The following is a 23017-nucleotide window of genomic DNA, read 5'->3' as shown; positions in this document are numbered from 1 at the left end:
GGCGTATCTGTTTCAAACGTGTTTTCTGTGACGTTCCCAGGTTTGGCGAACATTATCAGTGGAATAAGATCACGTCCTGCATCCACAACATCCTGAGTGGACAGCGTTGGATAGAACATTACGGGGAAGTGACGATCACAAACCTGAAGAGCAGTATCTGTCACTGCAGGCTGACATTTTGCAAGGTAAGTTTGCTCATGAGGGTTCTTGCCCATCTGGCGCTGGGCAGTCCAGTTGGAACTGTCGGCAATATGTCTAAAAGGTGTACCCATGCAATTCCTTCCCTTTTGTCTGTGCCTGAAAGCTGGGAGGCGTCCGCTAAAACAACGGAGTGGTGTATCCAATTCTGGGCGGAGTACTTCAGGAAGGATGTCAAGGCCTTGGAGGGGTTGCAGGGAAGATTTACTAGGATAGTGCTAGGGGTGTGGGACTTCAGCTACGCAGAGAAGCTGGGGATTGTTCTCCATGGGAAGAGAAGGTTAAGGAGAAGACTTAATAAAGGTGTTCAAACCCTTCAAGAGTAAATTATGAGAAACTATTTCAAGTAGCAAAAGGGCAGGGGCAAAGGAACCAGAGGTGAGATGTTGTTTTGTTAATTCACACAGGGAGTTATCATCGGGACCACCTGAACATATGGTGAAAGCAGATTCGATAATGATTTTCAAAGGGGAATTGGGTAAATACTTGAAGGGGAAAAATTTGCAGCACCATGGGGAAAAAGTAGGGGAGTGGGACTAATTAGATTGTGCTTTTCTCAGTCCAGCACCAGCATGGTGGACCAAATGGCCACTGATATTCTATGACCACTTACGGTTAATATAGGCAAAGGACAAGGGAGAAAAGATGCCTGTATTGGGTTGGTTGGATGGATATCTGGTTCTAGTAGCTGCTGTCAGAATGTATATCATACTCCCAGGCAAAGGGGGGGGCAGCCTTAAATCAGAGAACCGTGACGTTCAGACACTGCTCTACCTTGTTTTAGCTCTTGTCCGCTGCCTCTGCCCATCCTCCTGCTCACCACAAGCTCTGTACCCAGAGGGCGAGGGCGTGAGCTGTGGAGAGGACAGGTGAGCAGTTTAAATTAAGCTGCTTTGCACAGAGTGTGTGTAACAGACTGTCCGTGTGCAAGTGATTTCTGTCGCCTTTTGAATCAGGGCTTGGGCGGTACAAAAGATACAAATGAGGGGGAAACAGGGTGACGGGGGAGTGTGCGTGATGGAGTGACTGGCCAAATGAGACGCAACAAATGGCCCTTGCAGGATTTGTATGTTCCTGTACGAGTCCAGGTGTTTATATTTAACAAACCTCACTGTGTAAAAGCTAAATAAAGTTTCAATCTGACTCTGGGTGTTGCCAATGGTGCTTTCTCTAATTTTCAGACCAAATACTGGAGTTCGAATGTAAATGAGGTACACGGCTCAGTGATGGATCAGAGTGGGAGGGTCATCCATCAACTGTTCGGCAAATGGCATGAAGGGATATACTGTGGCGGGCCACAATCTGCTAAGTGCATTTGGAAACCAAGTAAGGATAGTTACCTTGTCTCCCAGCATGGGAACTTCCTTTTCAGCAATGTGTGCAAGCATTCATTCTTGACTGTTCCTGGAGAGGGAGATTCCTGATGAGAGGAAAGTATTGCATTCGCATAGCGCCTTACGCAAACTCAAGATTCTGAAGCTCTTCAACAGCCAGTGGAATAATTTTCACGGGCAGTCACTGTTGTAATGTAGGAAACGCAGCAGCTAATTTATGCACAGCAAGCTCCCACAAACAGCAACTCGATAACATCCAGATAATCTGTTTTTGGTGTTAGTTATGCGGGGGGGAGAAATATTGGCCATTTTAAATAGAGAAATTCCAGCTCTATTTCATGTCATGGGATCCTTGCGACCTGAGAGGGCAAACAGGGACTCGTCTGAAACTCAGCACGTCCGACCGCCCTGCCTCGGGACATCCAGCTGGAGTTGGTGTTCAGGGCACGGGGCTTGAACCCACATCCTTCTAACTCTGAGGCGAGAGAGCTACCACTGAACCCAGGCTGATGGATCAGTAAAACGCTCTGCATTGTGGAGCCAGAGGGGCTCAGGTATGAAATCTGACCTTTGCTTAAGATAGCTGGGGCCTTGGCATACCGTGGAGGTAAAGGAAATCGGTTAAGTTCTGATAATATTTCACTGAGACTCTTGACCTGGAAACCCCACAACAGGCCGAAGGATCTTGGCCCTCTGCTTAATTTCACAACTGCATGCTGGCCCCAGGCGACACCATCCAAAAGTATGTCCAGTCCTACCACCTGTATCCTAACTCCCACCAACTCATTCACCCAACATCCCTCTGTTTTGCTGACCTACATTGGCTACCAATCCAGCAACTCCTCAATTTTATAATTCCCATCCTTGTTTCCGAATCCCTCCATGGCCTCGCCCCTCTGTCTCCGTAACCTCCTGCGGGTAGCACAGTGGTTAGCACGGTGGCTTCACCACGCCAGGGTCCCAGGTTCTAGTCCTGGCTTGGGTCACTGTCTGTGCAGAGTCTGTACGTTCTCCCCGTGTCTGCGTGGGTTTCCTCTGGGTGTCTGGGTTTCCTCCCACAGTCCAAAGCTGTGCAAATTAGGTGGATTGGCCATGCTAAATTGCCCTTCGTGTCCAAAAAGATTAGGTGGTGTTAGGGAGATAGGGTGAGGAGGTGTGGGGCTTAAGTGGGATGCTCTTTCCAAAGGCCAGTGCAGACTTGATGGGCCGAATGGCCTCCTTCTGCACTGTAAATTCTATGTTCTATGTCCAGCACCATAACCCTTCCAAGATTGCTCTGACCCTCCAACTCGGGCCTCTTGAGCATCATGGATGTTGATCATTCCAACCGTTGACTGCCACATCTTTAACTTACACGTGCCATAGTGCCATCTGCAATGCCACGTGCCATAGCGTTTGTAATGGCACGCACCATGTATAATGGTATGCATAGTACTCTTTGTAATGACACGTGCCATAGCGTTTGTAATGGCAGACACTATTTATAATGGCATGCTTAGTACACTTTGTAATGAAACATACCATCTGTAATGACACATGTCATAGCGTTTATAATGGCAGACACCATTTATAATAGCGTGCATAGTACTCTTTGTAGTGACACGTGCCATACCGTTTCTAATGACACATACCATAACCTTTGTAATGACACGCACCATACCAGTTGTAATGAAGTACCATTTTTTCTGCCTTTCAGATCCTGTACCTAAAGATCATGAAATTTATTACGGTTTCACCACATTCGCACGAGAACTTAACGAATTGACTCCTGATCTTAAACGTGTCTTACCCTTGACTGACACGCGCCTCCGGCCTGACCAGAGGTAGGCTGAAGTAGCCGGGTTTCCTGGAAGAAAGCCACCATCAGTACTGGGTCTATTGTAGTTACTCCTAAAAGTCATCATATAAAATTCGATTCCATTGCGATTTTAGTTGCTCGTAAGGTAGTCAACTGAGTTGTGTTATGACTCTCCCATGAATATTTCTGACATTTTATGCTGGGGATTGACATTTAATCCAGGAAGCTTCTGCCGGTGATGTCAGTGCACGGACACCTGACCGGTTTGTATGTCCTCTGTTCGTTTAGTTGAGATTATAATGTCTATAAAACAGGAGCATTCATGCCTCAGTAGCTTCACATGTAAACATTACACACAGCATGATTTCTGGGCACTGCTGAGTGAGCTCTGAGCCACCGGTGAATCTAGCGAGCAGTGATCGGATTATAACTCTGTACACCTAGCCGGTGTGTGAAATAATTTGTACCACAAGATTCTGACTCCATGCGAACAAGGAGCGGGAGAAGGCCATTCAGCCCCTCTATCCTGCTCCGCCATTTGATAAGGTCATGACTGAGCTGATAGTAACCTCAATTCTGCATCCCGCTTACCACCCCAATGACCTATCGCAGCCTTGCTTACCAAGAATCTCTTCACCTCTGCCTTCAAAATATTCAAAGACTGCCTCCACCGCATTTTCAGGAAGAGAGTTCCAGAGACCCATGACCCTCCTGATAGAAAAATATTTTGCCCCATCTCTGTTTTCAATGGGCAGCCCCTTATTTTATTTCTTTATGAATTTAGTGTACCCAATTATTTTTTTCCAATGAAGGAGCATTTTAACATGGCCAATCCATCTATCCTACACATCATTTTTTTAAAATAAATTTAGATTACTCAATTATTATTTTTTCCAATTAAGGGGCAGTTTAGCGTGGCCAATCCACCTAACCTGCACATCTTTGGGTTGTGGGAGTGAAACCCACGCAGACACGGAGAGAATGTGCAGACTCCACACGGACAGTGACCCGGGGCCAGGATTCGAACCCAGGTCCTCGCCGCCATAAGGCAGCAGTTCTTACCACCGTATCGCTCCTCATTTTTAAACAGTCAAGCAGAGAGTGACTGGCAGGAAGGCCTGCTTATGAAAAAAGCAAAAGAGCAAATTTTAATTCCATTGCACTACACATTGCCGAGTATACAAAGAGCAAAGAAAAGTATAGCACAGGAACAGGCCCTTCGGCCCTCCAAGCCTGTGCTGACCATGCTGCCCAACTAATCTAAAACCTTCTACACTTCCAGGGCCTGTATCCCTCTATTCCCATGATATTCATATATTTGTCAAGATGCCTCTTAAACGTCACTATCGTACCTGTTTCCACCACCACCTCCAGTAGCGAGTTCCAGGCACCCATTACCAAAGTGTAAAAAAACGTCCCTCGCACATCTCCTCTAAACTTTGCCCCTCGCACTTTAAACCTATGTCCCCTAGTAATTGACTCTTCCACCCTGGGAAAAAGCTTCTGACTATCCACTCTGTCCATGCCCCTCATAATTTTGTAGACTTTTATCAGGTCGCCCCTCAACCCCCTTCATTCTAGTGAGAACAAACCAAGTTTATCCAACCTCTCCTCGTAGCTAATGTCCTCCATACCAGGCAACATCTTTGTGAACCCCTTCTGTTCCCTCTCCATAGCCTCCATATCCTTCTGGTAGTGTGGCATAACGTTGGACATTTTCAATTTCTCAGCCAATTCTCTTGTCGATGACAGCGCTGGTCTTGTGTTGGCCTAAAGCCAACCTGGAACACGTGTGATGGTCTACATCCATTTACCTGTCCACTCTAAACAAACAGTAGTAATACCTTCTTGAAAGATTTAGACCGTAACACCCAAGACATTGGGGTGGGTTTTTCTGTCCCGTCGCGACAGATTTCTCCGTTTCACCCGCTGGTCAATGAGGTTTCCCATTATGGGACAGCCCCTGGCTGCCGGCAAAACGGAGCATCCCGGCAGCGGAGAACTCAGCCCAGGTATTTTGAATTAATATGTGGACCTTGGATTCACTTTGTGGAAACCCACACAGACACGGGGAGAACGTGCAGACTCCACACAGACAGTACGGTCTTTTGACAATAGGCTGAGGGAGGGGGGGGGGGGGGGGCTCTGTATATTCTTACACACCGGTTTGAGCTTTACATAGAATTTAGTCATAGAATTTACAGCGCAGAAGGAGGCCATTCAGCCCATCGAGTCTGCACCGGCTCCTGGAAAGAGCACCCTATCCAAGGTCAATACTTCCACCCTATCCCCATAAACCAGTAACCCCACCCAACACTAAGGGCAATTTTGGACACTAAGGGCAATTTAGCATGGCCAATCCACCTAACCTGCACATCTTTGGACTGTGGGAGGAAACCGGAGCATCCGAAGGAAACCCACGCACACACGGGGAGGATGTGCAGACTCCGCACAGACAGTGACCCAAACCGGAATCGAACCTGGGACCCTGGAACTGTGAAGCAATTGTGCTATCCACAATGCTACAGTGCTGCCCCTTTTGAAAGTCTAGTCTTGTGCACCTTGGCACAGACATGAATTTGGACTGGTCGTAGTAGTTGGCTGTGGTGTTCCAGGTTTCCCATGGAATCGGAGAATGGAGGCCATTTAATCCATCTTCCCTGTGCTGTTCTTTGCAGGTGTTCTACTTTGCTCATAGCTCTGCAATATGTTTCTACTTGAGAGTTACAGTTGAATCACCTTCCCCACCCTTTCAGGCAAATGCATTCCATATCACCGGAAAGAATATTATTTTCCTCATCACTCTGAGCTCTCTTTTTTTTCTACCGGTTACTTTAAAGCACCGTGTGCTCAGGCTACCGCTTGTGTGTTGCTGAAAAGAGAGATGTGTTGCTGAAGTTTTTCGTCTTGCACTCATCACGACAAATGCAAGAATACCAAATTTCAGGTAATCGCAACAATTTATACCACAGGACCAAAAGGGCAAGTTGACGCACATTGATCATTTGAAACCTTTGTTCTTTCATATGTCCTGATGAGTTGAATATGTCTCTCTTTTCAGCAATTTTCAAGCTCTGAGCAATCAAATTGACTGTCTTATTAGCGCAGGAATGCGTTTTCAGTTCAATATTTTGATTTCCATGCAGGTACCTAGAGGAGGGAAATACTGAGGCAGCAGAAGTTCATAAACAAAGAGTTGAGCAGCTCCAGAGAGACAGAAGGAGGATCATGGAGGAAAACAACATGGTCTATTTGTCGCGCTTCTTTACGTAAGTAACAGGTTGTAATGAAGATCAGCGGTGGCACCTTCTCCTGTTTCACATGCATTCGGTACGCAACTCCACAAGCAAACCTCCAGTGCTGCAGAAACCTTGTGCCGCCAGCACTGTGTTGTGCAGAATATGAAACTCAGAATGAGGCGGGGAGTCAATTGTCAATGTCTTATCAACCACATTGTCGAGGTTTGTCAATGTCATGTCAATTCGGGCGGCACGGTGGCGCAGTGGGTTAGCCATGTTGCCTTGCGGCGTCAACGTCTCCGGTTCGATCCCGGCTCTGGGTCACTGTCTGTGTGGAGTTTGCGCATTCTCCCCGTGTTTGCGTGGGTTTCGCCCCCACATCCCAGAGATGTGCAGGGTAGGTGGATTGGCCATGCTAAATTGCCCCTTAATTGGAAAAAGTTAATTGGGTACTCGAAATTTATTTTAAAATGTCATGTCAATTACCTGGCAGCACGGTAGCACAGTGTTAGCACAATTGCTTCACGGCTCCAGGGTCCCAGATTCGATTCCCGGCTGGGTCACTGTCTGTGCGGAGTCTGCACGTTCTCCCCGTGTGTGCGTGGGTTTCCTCCGGGTGCTCCGGTTTCCTCCCACAGTCCAAAGGTGGGCAGGTTAGGTGGATTGGCCTTGCTAAATTGCCCTTGGTGTCCAAATTACCCTTAGTGTTGGGTGGAGTTACTGGGTTATGGGGATAGGGTGGAGATGTGGGTTTGGGTCGGGTGCTCTTTCCAGGAGCCAGAGCAGACTCGATGGGCCGAATGGCCTACTTCTGCTCCTTTGCCTTATGGTCTTATGATGATGGATATTAATTGTCTTTGGGCAAATATCAATAGGGGATTCCCCTCATTTGTGTTTAATTTATTCATTTTTGTTTTATTTTAAAAGAATATTTTTATTCTCCTTTTCCATCCAAATTTTACACCTACCAACAAACAATCAATGGTAACAAATACAATGTCAATCCCCTGGCCAGCCATTCCCCTCTTTCCCCCAAACAACCCTCAACATTTTAAATACAAACATCAAAGAAAAGATTCAGGAATCCACCATCTATCCATTCATAGTCACCAACAACCTTCACAGTCCCCCCCCCCCCCCCCCCCCGATGTTCAATGTCATCCAATTCTTGAAAGTGCATAATAAACAACGCCTATGAATTGTAGAATCCTTCCCCTCAACTTGAACTTGATTTTTGTTTTATTCAGAAAAGTATAAATCATGAGCAGGAGAGTGTCTAATAGCCTGCACTTTTGAACTAAATGACAAAAGTCAGGTTTTTACAATGTTAACTTTTCCCCTTGCGTGTCTGCCTTGGCTTTCAATGAATGTTCAGCATTTAAATGAATGTCCAAATGGAATTCTTCACTCTGCCCTGGTCCACTCCACACCAGCTTCTCCACTCTGTCCTCAACCCCTGTATCCACACATCTTTTATCTCTATCCGAGAGAGTAAATGAGAGGGCTTTGGTTTGACGCCTTCTCCAAAAAGATGACCCCTCCAACAATGCAGCACCCCCTCAGTACTACATTGGGCATCCCAGCCGAGATTGTTATGCTCATGTCTTGAAAATGGGACTTGACCCCCATGACCTACTGACTCGGCAGCGGGCTTGTAGTACTTTGCACGCTGCTGTTGGATGGTAAGGCTATTGTTCAGAAGCTGTGCTATGTCTTCCTTCCAGGAAAACCATTGATGGCAGTGGGAAGGAATCCTGGATGAGCAACGGAACTTACTGGGAGCTGAGGAGAGATCCTGGATACTCAAAGTTGGACAACCCGGTGCTTTGGTGAGGACACAGTTACAGGCTGTGTGTCGAAGGCCTTTGCAGCTCCCCTTACTTCTACCCAATCCCCAGACGCTGCTCCTCTGAAATACCTCTCAGTAGGTGCCTTAAGTTTTATACAAGGGAGCACAACTGACCAGCACATGACTGACTGAGGCAAAAAAACTGTGTGTGTCAGGTGCATAAAAAGATTTTCTCCTCACTCGAAAGCAAATCAAATAGTCAAGAGAATAGGGGTGTCTCTAGTTATCTCAAAGTGCATTATTTAGAAATACACCAAGGTTGTTGCACGTGCTACACATTAACACCCATCTTAGTTGTGACGTGTGCGCACCTGTCCTTGTCTGTACTACACTGACAACTTTCTCTTTGAAAGCTCCACACTCTGTGCCCCACGCAAAATAACTTCTTGTGTTGCTGAACTCTTTGTTATATATCCAGTTTTAGTTTACAAGAAAAATTTGAAACTTTCTTTTTTAATGTATATTTATTGCCGGCTCTGGAAGGGAAGTTTGCATTTTATAATTTACTTCACTGCTTGCAAAGGTCTGATGGGTTGCCTGGTGCCTTTCGTAAGATCGTTGCCTAGAGTCGGCATCAGTTCCCACCCGGCGACCTATTTTTTTTTTTTGAAGTTTGGTCTGATACATAGGAACATCGTTTTGTCACGTTACACAGTGGAGACGAATCCCTAATATATCCGCCCCACTCTGTGGAACTGATAGTGCAGCTGTGCAGCCACTTCCAACCCTCCCTCCCCGCAGTAGACTGATGATTTGTGCGAGATTGAAGTGGGGCGTTGCACGGTTCACTAAGTGAGCAACCAGCACTTTATAAGTGTCCATAACACTGATTTAAAATATCACTTTTTGTTTTCTGAAGAAGTCGTTTGTTTGCAGGAATAAAAACTGGAGTGATCTTGTCACTGTGGAAACTGTTCAGGCTTCACAAGGCACAAAGCGAGGGTTGCATCTTGCACTGCAGTTTGCACATATCTACAGAATCCCAGGGAGCAATGAAAATTAGAATAGCTGCAGAAATACTGGGCAGGGCACTGGTTTTCCATCATAAAATGGCACTTATTAAAGGGACGATTATTTGTGCTTTTTTCCCCCCCCAAAGGATTATTTTCAATCGTTTGAAATACTCGCGCAGAAAACTTAGCTTGAAATTTTCTTCAAAGACATAATAAGCACCGAGAAGTGTCTTTTAAAAAGATACTCAACTCTTTCTTTTTTTTAAAAAAACTATTACACCAACAATTTAGATTTGTACGTTATTCTTTGTGGACAGAGAACTGTCTCTGAGTATCACATTGCAGGGCAATGTTCGACAGGTGGATAGTGAGCAAGAGGAGTGAAATCACACAGGAGGGTTCTTTTTAGGAGGGTTGTGGAAGCAGGAGTTATGGTGTGCAGTAAATCCTTACTGGCTCCAGGGGGCACCACCATTATGTAGAGATTGAGCAACAGTGCACGACATTAGGTGGCACGTCGGCTTCAAGAGACCACGGCTTAGATTACCGCCTGGATGTCCTGACGGGATGGGATCTCTGTGCTAACCTCAGGAATGTGTTTCGCACACAATAGCTTCGGATCACCAGGGGAGAATTCCTCCGGATGCACCGGAAAAGAACGTAGAAAAGTTACAAAATCAACTTCACGTTGGTGATGGCCCACAATATCCTGACAGCACTGTGGAGCCACTCTGCAGCATAGAGTCAGACCAAAGTGAGGGGAAAGGGAGCATAATTAAAATAAAGTGAGTCTGGGGGTGTGCACGGTGCTATTTCATCTTATTCCTGCATTGAGGTCTGGCTTTTCTCACTCATATTTGGCACCAAATTTCATCCCCTCCTTGTTTGTACCAGGCCCCTGCTCTCTGCCCTACCTACATGACAGCAAAGTGTTTGCAGAATAGCAATCTTGAAAAATATCATTGCTGACTTGTCCAGGTGAGTGGAACTCACAGCGGCCTGCAGCCTTGCAACCAAAAGTAACTGCGCATCCACAATTGGTGTTGCCCGAGAGTTTCAGCATTAATCATGTTTTTGTCTCCTGAGAAAGGGAGTGTAACCCTTAAGAAATGGTGATTCTCTCCTGTGCCAGCATGTCTCCTGTGTCCAGCAGCACATATACATTCAGGTTAGAGACCACAAGATATAGGAGCGGAATTAGGCCATTCGGCCCATCGGGTCTGCTCTGCCATACGTTACAGCAGTGCCTCCAGAGGCCTGTAAACGGGTAGATATTGGTGTAGATATTATGCTGGCACTTGCTAAGTTGTTGCTACCTTATAATGTGGCGTTTTGCAATATTCTGCCATGACTCTGCCAATGATCAGGAATTCCTCCACCCCACCTCTCGTTAAATACGGGGGTTCAGTGCACCAGTGGTAATAACCATCCAGATACAAATATGCTTCTGCGCAGCTATTCAAGATAGACGTGCACGGCTATAGTTTTCCGGTCCTGATGTCGGGGAAGGCTGTGAACCAGCAAAGAGACGCTGTCAACAGATCACCAGCTTGCACAGAATCGAAACGTTGGCGGCACCCTTGAGGCCCTTGTTGACGTTCAGTCGATTTAGGCAAAGAAAGATCCCACGTGCTGTCTCCGTCCCTGATTATGTGTGGACATCAGGCGAGGTCAGGTTGGTGCTCGTCGGGCAACACGGTGGCGCAGTGCTTAGCACTGGGACTACGGCGCTAAGGACCTGGATTCGAATCCCGGCCCTGGGTCACTGTCCGTGTGGAGTTTGCACATTCTTCCCGTGTCTGCGTGGATTTCACCCCCAGAACCCAAAGATGTGCTGGCTCGGTGGATTGACCACGCTATATTGCCCCTTAATGGGAAAAAAAAATAATTGGGTACTCTTTTTTAAAAAAAAAAAAAAAAAAATTTTAAAGGTTGGTGCTCGTCTGCTGATTAGGTTGTCAAAACTCCTTGTTGAGTTTTTCTTATCCATATAGATCAAGGCGGTCATAGCAAGAGAGTGGCGCAAGTGGTTGTTGAACACTCGGCTAAATTGGCTATTCATAAACACACTCTTGGTGTTACACACCATGACTGAAATGTCAAGTGTGCACATTTGCTATTAAATCTTTACAAGATATTAATATCCTGTTAACTGTTGAAAGCTAGTGATCATACCTATAATCATTTGTAGAGCAGTAAGAGATTTGTTTTTTCACAATTAGCATTTTGCTTTTCTCTGGCCTTAAACCCATTCGATTCTTTAAGTTTAATTTTTTTTTCAAGCCCTTGGTTAGCGTGCTTGAATCTGTTTTTACTCATTCTTAAATTAATGTTGGATGGTTCATTGCAAAAAGAAAAGCTGGCCGTTAGCTAAGGCAATTGGCAGGGGCTGCAGTTATCCTCCGTGTTCCTGAGCCTTGAGTAGGGGAAAGGATTAGCCAGGTATCCTGGGCTGGATTTCTCTCCGGTGTTTCCTCCCAGAGACCATGCAGCCGGCCTGTTGCATCAGGACCATTTTGCTCATTCTGTTCTGATGCCACCGTGCGGTAGCTCATCCTGCTGATGCTCACTGCCTGAGGCTTGCATGGTGCAGAGTGTCAGGCAAGAGGTTGACAGGCATGCCGAATCCTATCTCTGCATGGATAAAACATGGAGTGGGGGGGATTTAGCAATGATATGTTAATAAGATCTCTTGCTTAAATGTGACCGATGTAATAATCCTGGCTACCCCATTCCAAATTGTAAAGAGAAAGCCATCTTTTTCTTCATCGTTTCATCAGTACTTGCCACTCGCTGGTCGACCCTGTGCAATGTAAAGATGAATGAAGAAAATTTTTGCTGCATATTTGCAGCATTTCTATCTAGTCGGGAGCCGAAAAGGGGGGAAAATAATCGGGAGAGACCTTCCTGTGGGTGAGGAGCGGTGGAGAAGAAATTAGAAAAGAAAAGAAAATTAAATGAATGTTGGCTGACACTGAATTGCACTCTGGTTATGGTTGCGAAGGTTCTCACTCTTATACAGGTGGTCTGTCCATATCGTAGGTACTTTAGTGTCCAGTCTGACACTGGATGTATTTTTGAGAGTGTTCTCGTGAGTGTGGAAAATTTAATCTCATACATTTATCATTTTTTGGCCTAATTACTGTCTGGTCATATTAATGCGGTATAAATCTGGTATTTATACCCATAAAGTGGGATGTTGTTGTCTGCGGGCAGGCAGTAGACAACCCTATCAGAAAACGTGATTATCCGCTTGTTATTTACTGAGGTACGATGATTTGTCTGTTCACTAATCATTCTCAACATAATTCTTGGAATCCATTTTCTGATCACCGCACTGCTGTCATTTTTATGAGACAAACTTTTTTGTAAACCAGGGCAAGACTTGTTAAAAGCACCAAAATCAAATCTGTCCAGCATATGACCCGAGATATCCAGGCCCAAAAGCAACGTTCATTTAGGGCCTGCAAAACGTATGTGGCTTTATGGAAAACCCTTAACGTCGGCTAAATAGCAAACGTTTAATTTTCTTTTCTGAATTTCTGCCAGCTTTCAGGAATTTCGGCCCATTCAAGATTGTCTTTCAGCCTGGGAATGGTGATCGTTCGCCAGGTTTGAGTGCAGGGAATCCATTTGATTTAAACTTTGCAAGAATACCAAGTGTATCAGCTACCTGAACTGAATCGTTCTCCCACTTGGATGAATCATCCAAGTGGGGACCAGTCTCTGTGTCAGGAAATATGGCCTAACCCTCCTCTTTTAAACGTGCGCTTCCCCTACAACCGTGCAAGCATTGATCCAGGTTTGCTTTCTCACGACCAACGAGTTTCACGGTGTCAATGTTTTGGGCGAAACAGCGCAAGACTGGTGGTACCAAATGGGCAGTGGGTTCTGCACTCCGGCCAACACCACATGAGCCACACACACCCACCCCCCGCACCCCCCCCCCCCCCCCAACCACCACCACCACCCCTCCAATCTCCTCTCCTCACGGTGATTGACTAAGGCCACAACCACTGTGGTTCTTTAATAGTTTGACAAGTCTTGAGTGAATTAAAGGTGATTCATGTTGAATTACTTTGGCTCACTTGCTCCATTACTGCTTGAGACTCGCAAAGCAATGCCAATCCCGTTACTCGCAAAACAATGCCAATCCCGTTGCTGATGAGGTCAGCAGTAGCTCAGCTGAGACTGGGGCTTCTGGCCATACTATTGCTTTCGACTGATGGCTGCTGACCACAGGACTGAAAGCTACACACATTACCAAAGAAGGAACAATATATTGTAAAGTTAAACTTTAGGCTCCTTTAATATCCTAGTCAAAGCTGATACTTTTTCAAGCTTTCAAGGTCTACTTTTATTGCAAGTGGCCCTACTCTAGGTGCCCTTCTCCACTAACCTTATTAATCTACCCCTGCCCTCCCGTCACTGCCATTTTACCTCCACCCAGGGCAGCAACGTGGTGCAGTGGTTAGCACTGCTGCCTACAGCGCCGAGGACATGGGTTCAATCCCGGCCCCGGGTCACTGTCCGTGTGGAGTTTGCACATTCTCTCCGTGTCTGTGTGGGTCTCACCCCCACAACCCAACGAGGTGTAGGGTAGGTGGATTGGCCACGCTAAGTTGCCCCTTTATTGGAAAAAAGTAATTGGGTACTCTAAATTTCTATTTTAAAAAAAAGTTTTGCCCCCTCCACCCAGAGCATGTGTGCTATAGAGGAGGGAGGGTAAGTATACACTTGGCCGGTTTTTTAGTGGTGAATGATCATGTGTAAAACAGATTTGATTTTGGACACATTTCAATGCCACTCTTGAGCAGATAATGTCTCTGTGCGCAAGATTTTCAGTGACTTGTTTCTGTGCCTTGCTCACTCCCGTTGTTAGCAACCTTTTCTTTCGGCTCAATGCCAGAGTCAGTGACTTTCAAAAATGCATGATAAATAATCCTTTGGTTCATCACTCCGATACACTGGGTGCCATTTGCCCAGTTTAGCCTCTGCAGTTTGCACTATTGTTGGAACCAAATGAATAGTCACGCACAAAACTTCCAGAGATCATCCTAACCATACCCACTGACCATTGCCACACCCCTCAATGGCAACCAGGTAAACCTCCAGGTTGCCCCTCTCACCTTGCAATCTGCATTTTTCAAGGAAAATAGATTGCATTTGACTGATGACCCCATCTATGGTCCCAGCAGGACTTGGCACATGGCTATCATGTCATTGAATACCCATCCATGTTAGGCATACTCAGACCATACTTTTATTCAAAAGGATCATGTATCCCACCATGACTTGGGGTTAATGGGGACAAAGCATCTCTTTATCCTCTACTCTCCCTGGGAGTGAGATTTACCAATGTTACCCCAGCAACTGGATTCTGTGATCATTGTCACAAGGAGGAGTGAATTAAGTGTGATTAGGGTGGCAAGGTGGCACAGTGGTTAGCACTGCTGCCTCACGCCGCCAAGGTCCCAGGTTCGATCCCGCCCCCGGGTCACTGTCTGTTTGGAGTTTGCACATTTTCCCCGTGTCTGCGTGGGTCTCACCCCCACAACCCAAAGATGTGCAGGGTGGGCGGATTGGCCACGCTACATCGCCCCTTAATAAAAAACAAAACAATTAGGCATGATTATTCCTCTAGAGAGACCTCATTCTAAAGGAAAGTGGATTGGAGAATGGGTCTCTCATTTACTGGGGCTCCTCGTATTCAGATCGGGTTTCTCTTTACAGAAGCATTGCTTTTCAGCACTTTGTTTTTTTTTAAATATACAAGAAAACATGAAAAGATCACTCAACACTTCAAAGCCATTGATCCTACAATCCTAAACTATCCCAGTTTATTTAATACTGAGTTAGCCAATTCTGCTGAGTTGGTCACTACGTTCCCTGCGGTAAAACCAAATCTTCAGAACACCCATGTAACCGTACACACATTGAGATGCAAGGAACACGATGACCAGGCTCCCCCAGCAGACACCAACATACACGTGCTTTCCAAGCAGGGATCAGTAAACATGACTGAGGAGCAGCTCTGGATCCTATCCTTAGGGGGCAAGTGCTTGATTGCCACTTGTCTGCCCCCTCCCAGCACTGAGAAAGAAAACTGTTTTGCAAACATTGACTCCAATGTCCTTCCACTCCATCGTCCGGCACTTATTTGTCACAACAATGTATGAATTTATCTTGTCAGTGCTTCCACTTAAATGAAAGTTTAGTCTTCGTTAAGTGTCGAATCACCATTATACCTCGGGATTGGCACTCTTGTTACATTCACTGATGCACAATGCTGAGATTTAAGGGATGGGGTAACTGGACTGATCCAGGCATGGAAACAACGAGTAAGACTCACTTTGAAATGTTACAACAGATCTGGAGCTTCTGGAGAAAGAAAAACATCATTCTGCCTAAATTATGAATTTTGGAAACTTTGTATAATTTGGGGAAATGGTGATTAAAGCAATATTCAAATGAGTCTTGCATAATCAGGAGTTTTGCTTATGCCTAATTTGTATTGAAAGAAAATAAAATCTCCATTTGAGCACAATCTGACAAGATGTTTAATAAATTATTGAAATCTTGTACTTGGCACCTTCAAAAAAAAATGTTTATTAAACACATGATTCTGTATCAAATTCATGAGTCCTTGAGTGTTTTTTTTTGGCCTCACCCCTCTGCACACCTTCCAACTGCGAGGAAACCAGGCTGTACCTAAAGAGGTAGGGGGAATATGTGTGTGTGCTTCTATCCCTTGCTGAAGTAACCATTTTGTCCAGACACGGCAGGCTGAATGGCCTCCTGTGACCATTCTATGAATCTTGATGAGTCGGTCCCGAAGTTGAGTCTTATTAAGGAAGCTGATCATCACAGCTGATTTTTATTGTGTCCTTATGTACATGTTTTTTGAGCCGTATTCGGCTATTCAGCTCCCCAACTTAAACTGTACACCTCGACTAAATTCACCTTTGATGAACAATTTGCAGATCAGGCGGAGGTCATTGAGCCCCATGAGCTTGTCTGCCATGCAGTTTGATCATAGCGGATCTGTATCTTAACACCCCCCCCCCCCCCCCCCCCCCCCCCAGTGACTGAAGTAGTTTGGTAAATGTGCTGACTTGTAGTGCTGAATCTATGCTGTTTTGTATTGCGAAACACAATAGCGAGCACTTTGCGTATAAAGTTGTGGTCACTCTTCATGCTAGAAGGGCCCCTGGAGAAAAAAAGGGGGATATTGGAACCATTCCTTCTGATCTTCAAAAACTTATTTCTTGGCCAATTACTTGACCCTTTCTCTGCATATTCCTACGTAAGAGTTTCCTGGATTGTTAGGCTGGGAAACGCATGCAACTTTGTTTGTGTTGCATTTATCTAGGTCAAAATGAATATGTTTTAGAACCTAACTTTTAGTTTCCAGAATTAAAGATTAACTTTCAAAAATGGGTCATTGGTTGGCACGGTGGCGCAGTGGTTAGCGCTGCTACCTCATGGCGCTGAAGACTCTGGTTCAATCCCGGCCTTGGGACTGTCCGTGTGGAGTTTACACGTTCTCGCCGTGTCTGCGTGGCTCTCACGCCCACAACAGATGTGCAGGATAGGTGGATTAACAGCGTTAAATTGCCCCTTAATTGGAAAAAACAATTTGGGTACTCTAAATTTATAATATAAACCATTTTTTTTTAAATGGCTCCTCTGATTGAGAAACTGATAAAGCTTGAATTTAATTAGTTAAAAGCTAAGCTAGATTTACAGTCAAGAAGTGTAAACATGGTATCTAGACCCCTGGACAGCGTCAAGAATGTCTATCATTATCTCCATAAATAGAAGCTAGCAATTTTAGGAAAGAAAAACATTAAATGTCATTTGAAATGTAAATTATTTATATGGGTTATAGAATCAAAGCGTTATGTTGAAGGGAAAATAATAATGGACTGGATTCTCCAGTCGCCGATGCTGAATGTGTGTTTGGCGATCCGGCTGGAGATCCACAGTTCCCGACCAAATCGGGGGTGGCGCCGCTTTCGTGATGCTCCGCCCGAGTACGCCGCGCAACCTATTGACAGCCTCAAGACATTGCGCCCCCCCCAAAACAATGCCTCACCCCTGACCAGTTGAGTTCCCGATGGCGTTGGTTGCGTGTGATCTCAGCCGTCGGGAACTCGGCATGGCGGCTGCAGACTCAGTCCAGCACTGCCACAGTCGGGGCAGGGTCGATCCGCGGGCAGGGGGGCACTTTATTAGGAGCTGGGGCAATGTGGGGGGTTGGTTCAGGGTGCGCGAGCCGGCCAAAGGGGGTGGTATATTTTGCCGGCCGGTTCTGTGAGCGGCCGGCGCCATGTTCTGCATGTTCCGGGCCGTATCGGCACGCTAGCCCCTGGCCAAACGAAAGATCGGTGGCATGTTTTATGACATTTTCTCTGTCGTAACACGCCACCGTTCCCACGCCAGCATGGGGACATAGCCTCAAAATCGGAGAATCCAGCCCGATTTGATTTGATTTGGTTTGATTTATTCTCACATGTACCGAAGTACAGTGAAAAGTATTTTTCTGTGGCCGAGGGGACGTACGTAGATAAAAGAATAATCAACAGAGAATGATTGACAAATGGTTGATCTGCAAAAAGTGATTCGTTACAGTGTGGAAGAAGGGGCCAAACAAAGCAAATACATGAGCAAGAGCAGCAGAGGGCATTGTGAATATGTCGGAATTTCTGATTGAAACATTCCAAAGCATGCCACATCACCATGGAGACAGGACGAGGGATCATATAATCATAGAATTTACAGTGCAGAAGGAGGCCATTCAGCCCATCGAGTCTGCACTGGCCCTTGGAAAGAGCGCCCCATTTAAGCCCACACTTCCAACTTAACCCAGTCACCCCACCTAACATTTTTCTTTGGACACTAAGGGCAATTTATCATGGCCAATCCACCTAAACTGCACGTCTTTGGATTGTGGGAGGAAACCGGAGCACCCGGAGGAAACCCACGCAGACACGGGGAGAACGTGCAGACTGCACAGGCAGTGACCCAAGCCGGGAATCGAACCTGGGACCCTGGAGCTGTGAATAGTTTCCTTAGTATATCTTTCTGAAGTACATACAAATTAGAAGCTGGAGTCGGCCATTCAGCCCATTGAGCTTGCTCCGCCAGCATCACATTCTTCCTACCCCCGCTAACCATTGCGTCCCTTGTTAGTCAAGAATCTATCCCTCTGCCTGAAAACTATTTAATGACTACCTCCACTGCTCTCTGAGGAAGGAGTTCCAAATATTCATAACTCTTGTGATGAAAAAGATTTCTTCTCATATCCATCTCAAATGGATGACCCCTTTTTCTTTAAATTGCATCGTCCTTCCAGTCTCTCCACATTGGAGAAACGTCCCTTCAGCATCTATCCTGTCAAGTTCCCTCAGAATCTTTGTTTCCATAAGATCACTCTCGACCACCTAAACTCCGATGTATACAGGCCAAGCCTATCTAATCTTTCCTCATCGGCTAACCACCAAGTGAACCTTCTCTAAACTGCTTCTGGTACATTTATTTATTCATTTTATAAGTTTAGAGTACCCAATTCATTTATTCCAATTAAGGGGCAATTTAGAGTGGCCAATTCACCTAGCCTGCACATCTTTGGTTGTGGGGGCTAAACCCACGCAGACACGGGGAGAATATGCAAACTCCACACGGACAGTGACCCAGAGCCGGGATCGAACTTGGGACCTCGGCATTGTGAGGCAGCAGGGCTAACCCACTGCGCCACCGTGCTGCCTTCTAGCACATTTATTCCCTTCCTATATACCATGGACGACATGGTTGCGCAGTGGTTAGCACTGCTGCCTCACAGCTCCAGGGTCCCAGGCTCAATTCCGGCCTCGGGTGACTGTGTGGAGTTTGCACTTTCTCCCCATGCCTGTGTGGGTTTCCTCCCACAGTCCAAAGATGTGCAGGTTAGGTGGAATGGCCATGCTAAATTGACCCTTAGTGTCCAAAAGTTTAGGTGGGGTGACTGGGTTACGGGAATAGGGTGGATGCATGGGCTTAAGTCGGGTGCTCTTTCCAAGGGCTGGTGCAGACTCTGTGGGCCGAATGGCCTCCTTCTGCACTGTAAATTCTACGATTCTTTAATATGGAGACCAAAACTGTAATGTTTGCACATTCTCCCCGTGTCTGCGTGAGTCTCACCCCACAACCCAAAAAGATGTGCAAGGTAGCTGAATTGGCCACGCTAAATTGCCCCTTAATTGGGAGAGAAAAAGGTTAGGTACTCTAAATTTTAAAACGATAAAATATTCCATTCCCTGGCAATTATTGCCACCATTCCATTTGTCTTCCTCATCACTTACTGTACCTGTCTACCAACTTTTTTGATTCATGTACCAGGACACCCAGATTCCTCTGTACCTTGAGTGTTATGCAATCTATTATTAAAAAATGATATATTGCTTTTCTATTCTTCACCAAGTTCACATTTTCCCATGTTATTCTCCATCTGCCAAATATTTTGCCCACTCGCTTAACCTATTGATTTATGTCCCATTGCAGGTTCCTTATGTCGTCATCACAGCTTATTTTGCGAACCACATTCGTATCTTAGCTGTAGGATGGTCTAGTTACATTTTTTAACAGTAGGTGGTGCTGCAACTTTACGCAAAGCAATTTGAGGGTTTGCATTTGAGGATTTATGCTTATTGTGTTTTTTTTCCCCTCTCTGATATCGTTAACCAAGAAACCTATTTTTTAATTAAACAGTGATAGTTGCATGAGCTAGCCATGGGTCTGACTTTAAGAACTGTGGTCAAAAGATGATGATGAACCTCTTATTTATTTGTTTTTTTAATGTATTTTGTTACAGACATGTATCACAACAGGATACAACCCATAAAGCCCCTGGCAAACATACTTCACAGCAATCAATTATATAGTCTGTACAATTTTTGTCCTCCTTGTCCACCACCCCCTGCGACGAACAGCCCCTCAAACACGGTCACAAACAGCCCCCATCTTTTCTCAAACCCCTCGGCCGAGCCCCTTAACTCGTACTTTATCTTCTCCAACCGCAGGAAGTCATACAGGTCACCCACCCAAGAGCCAGCCCTGTAGTGACGCCGACCACCCCTCTAGTAGAATTCGCCACCATGCAATCAGCGAGGTGAAGGCCACGACATCGGCCTTCCTTCTCTCCATGAGCAATGAGCCTCTTTTTATAAAATATAAATTTAGAGTACCCCATTATTTTTCTTTTCCAATTAAGGGGCAATTTAGTGCGGCCAATCCACCTAACCAGCACATCTTTGGGTTGTGGGGGTGAAACCCAGGCAAACATGGAGAGAACACACAGACAGTGATTCGAACTCGGGTCCTCAGCCGCGGTCCCAGTGCTAACCACTGCACCGCATGCTGCCTTCGATGAGCGTCTTTTAATGAGATCGCAGTCACAACAGCAAAAGCTTGAATTTATATTGTGCCTTTAACAGAGTAATGATCAGCCAGATTTTGATATAGCTACGTAAAGACATGGCAGGATAGGTGGCCAACGGTCAATGAAGTATAGTATAGATATTGAGGAACGGCAAAGGGGAGAAGAGAGAGAGGTGAAGAAATGGAGGGAATTCGAGTGTTTCCAATTCCTTTTCAGATTCATAAAAAGGTTGCCGTGCAGCCCATTGTGTTTGTGCCAGAGCAACACACTTGGTGCTACCACCCCTAGCTTTTACTCGTAGCCCTGCACTTTCTTTTTCTTCAGAAGATGATCCAATTTTCTTTCAAAGGCACAACTTAATCTGCCACCACCACAGTTGTGTTGAGCAGAATATTCATCCATACAAAAGCCACCTGGCTCAATGCAAGGTTGCATTTCACCCTTAACAATAAGCACCAAGCACATGCCATTCTTTGCGGAACAATGTGCTTCATGTTATCCATTTCTGAAATAATGTGAAGATGACTTTTCAAAGATAGTTTCTGCTTTCTAAATTCTGAATAAATAAAGGTATTATATTGATTGAGATTGATCCGGTCTCAACAGTTGGATGCCCATTGAGAAGTTGTTGATTTACAACAGGAACTCGCAGTGGAGAAATCAGTCACGCAGAGGGACACAGTATGCAAAGTTTTTGCTTGGCTTGAAAGCTGGAAACAAACTGCTGGCATTGGTATACTGTTTGAAGTACGACATCAACCCCGGCTCACTGCAAGAGCTGGTCTAAACTGATTTGAAACTGTGGTCAGCTGGAGGATCTACAGGTCTACTGTTAATAGCTTCACTCTTCACCTACCACTATTAACCCTTTGCTGATCTTTCTGCAATTGTATTGCGAAAGCTACCTCTTAGAGTCATACAGTTTTACAGCACAGAAAGAGGCCCTTCGGCTCATCGTGTCTGCGCGGCCATCAAGCACCTATCTCTTGCTCGAGAATAGTTCTCAATTGTATTGCGTTCAATTGGCTGCCAGGTTTGACATTGGCAGGATTTTCCAGACCAGCCGATGGGTTGCCCTGGGTTTGCCGGTAGCAGGGTGTGCATTCAACGGGAAACCCTGTTAACAACGGCAGGACCAGAAGATCCCGCAATCGGCCAACGGCAAGGCACCGCCGCCGCCACGAAACACGCGGTGGGGGTGCACGCAAAATGCCGCCGGACATGTCAAGTGGTTGCAAAGCTGAGGTTTCCCAGCCATGTCATGGAAGGCCCTCCCACTGGCGATTCATCGGCCCAGCTAAAGGTCCACTGACGTTTGGTGGGACAGGATGACCTGAGCAGTGGGCATGGCTGGATATTCCCAAAGAAATTCTCTTTATTTTAAGTGCAGCTTTTTTTCTCCCATATCTGGAACAGTTCTTTGCCTCCTGTCTTGCTCTCCTGGGCATGATAGAAATTGTCTGATGAATGTTCCAATTTGTATATCTGCCCTCTATTCAACACATTGTCTCTGTTTTATTAATTCCAGCCTATGGCTATTCCTGCCCTTCTTTCCAAGCTTCCAATAAGCTGATGAACACGGCCATCTTTACCCTCAATGGAGAATGCACAGGAACGCTACCCACCTGCACACAGGCCGCCCAGGGGGCAGCACGGTGGCGCAGTGAGTTAGCCCTGCTGCCTCAGGGCGCCAAGGTCCCAGGTTCAATCCCGGCTCTGGGTCACTGTGCGTGTGGAGTTTGCACATTCTCCCCGTGTTTGCGTGGGTTTCACCCCCACAACCCAAAGATGGGCAGGCTAGATGGATTAGCTATGCTCAATTGCCCCTTAATTGGAAAAAATTAATTGGGTACTCTAAATTTATTTTTTTAAAACACTGGCCACGCAGCCCACATCATCCCGACTTGAAACGACAAAAGCGTTCTGTCACTGTGGTCGGGTCAAAATCTTGAATTTCCTCCCAAACAGCATCGTGAGTGTATCTACACCACATGGACCCCAGCTATCTCCTTCTCAAGGGCAATTATGGATGCTCAATAAATGCTGGCCCTGCCTGTGATGTTCACATCCCATGGGTGGATGTAAGGAAAAAAAATGTAGCCATTCACTGCCAGTTCTATCTTGAACATTAAAATCACTGTTAAGTCCCACTCCCTGTTCCTGCATCATCTGGATTGCAAAGTTAACCTCCAGCTTCTTTTCTCTGCTGCAAGTTTGAAAACCACCT

The 23017-nt window shown here is 45.8% G+C and overlaps 1 protein-coding gene across 5 annotated transcripts in view; it reads left to right on the top strand.

Annotated features, from left to right (window-relative positions):
• Positions 1–12314, top strand: part of osbpl7 (oxysterol binding protein-like 7) — a 99936-nt gene extending 87622 nt beyond the window's left edge. For all 5 annotated transcript variants that reach the window (XM_038778457.1, XM_038778454.1, XM_038778451.1 and 2 more), the window contains 5 exons: positions 41–185; positions 1380–1524; positions 3229–3355; positions 6477–6599; positions 8294–12314. In XM_038778457.1, the coding sequence (XP_038634385.1) occupies positions 41–185; positions 1380–1524; positions 3229–3355; positions 6477–6599; positions 8294–8402 (649 nt within the window). In that variant the 3' untranslated portion in view covers positions 8403–12314. The remainder of the gene's footprint in view (positions 1–40; positions 186–1379; positions 1525–3228; positions 3356–6476; positions 6600–8293) is intronic.
• The last annotated feature ends 10703 nt before the right edge of the window (positions 12315–23017 follow it).

This window comes from Scyliorhinus canicula, chromosome 19, assembly GCF_902713615.1.
Source record: "Scyliorhinus canicula chromosome 19, sScyCan1.1, whole genome shotgun sequence".
Lineage (NCBI taxonomy): Eukaryota > Metazoa > Chordata > Chondrichthyes > Carcharhiniformes > Scyliorhinidae > Scyliorhinus > Scyliorhinus canicula.
Note: the sequence above shows the minus strand (reverse complement) of the source record. Positions and strands in the feature narration are given on the sequence as shown.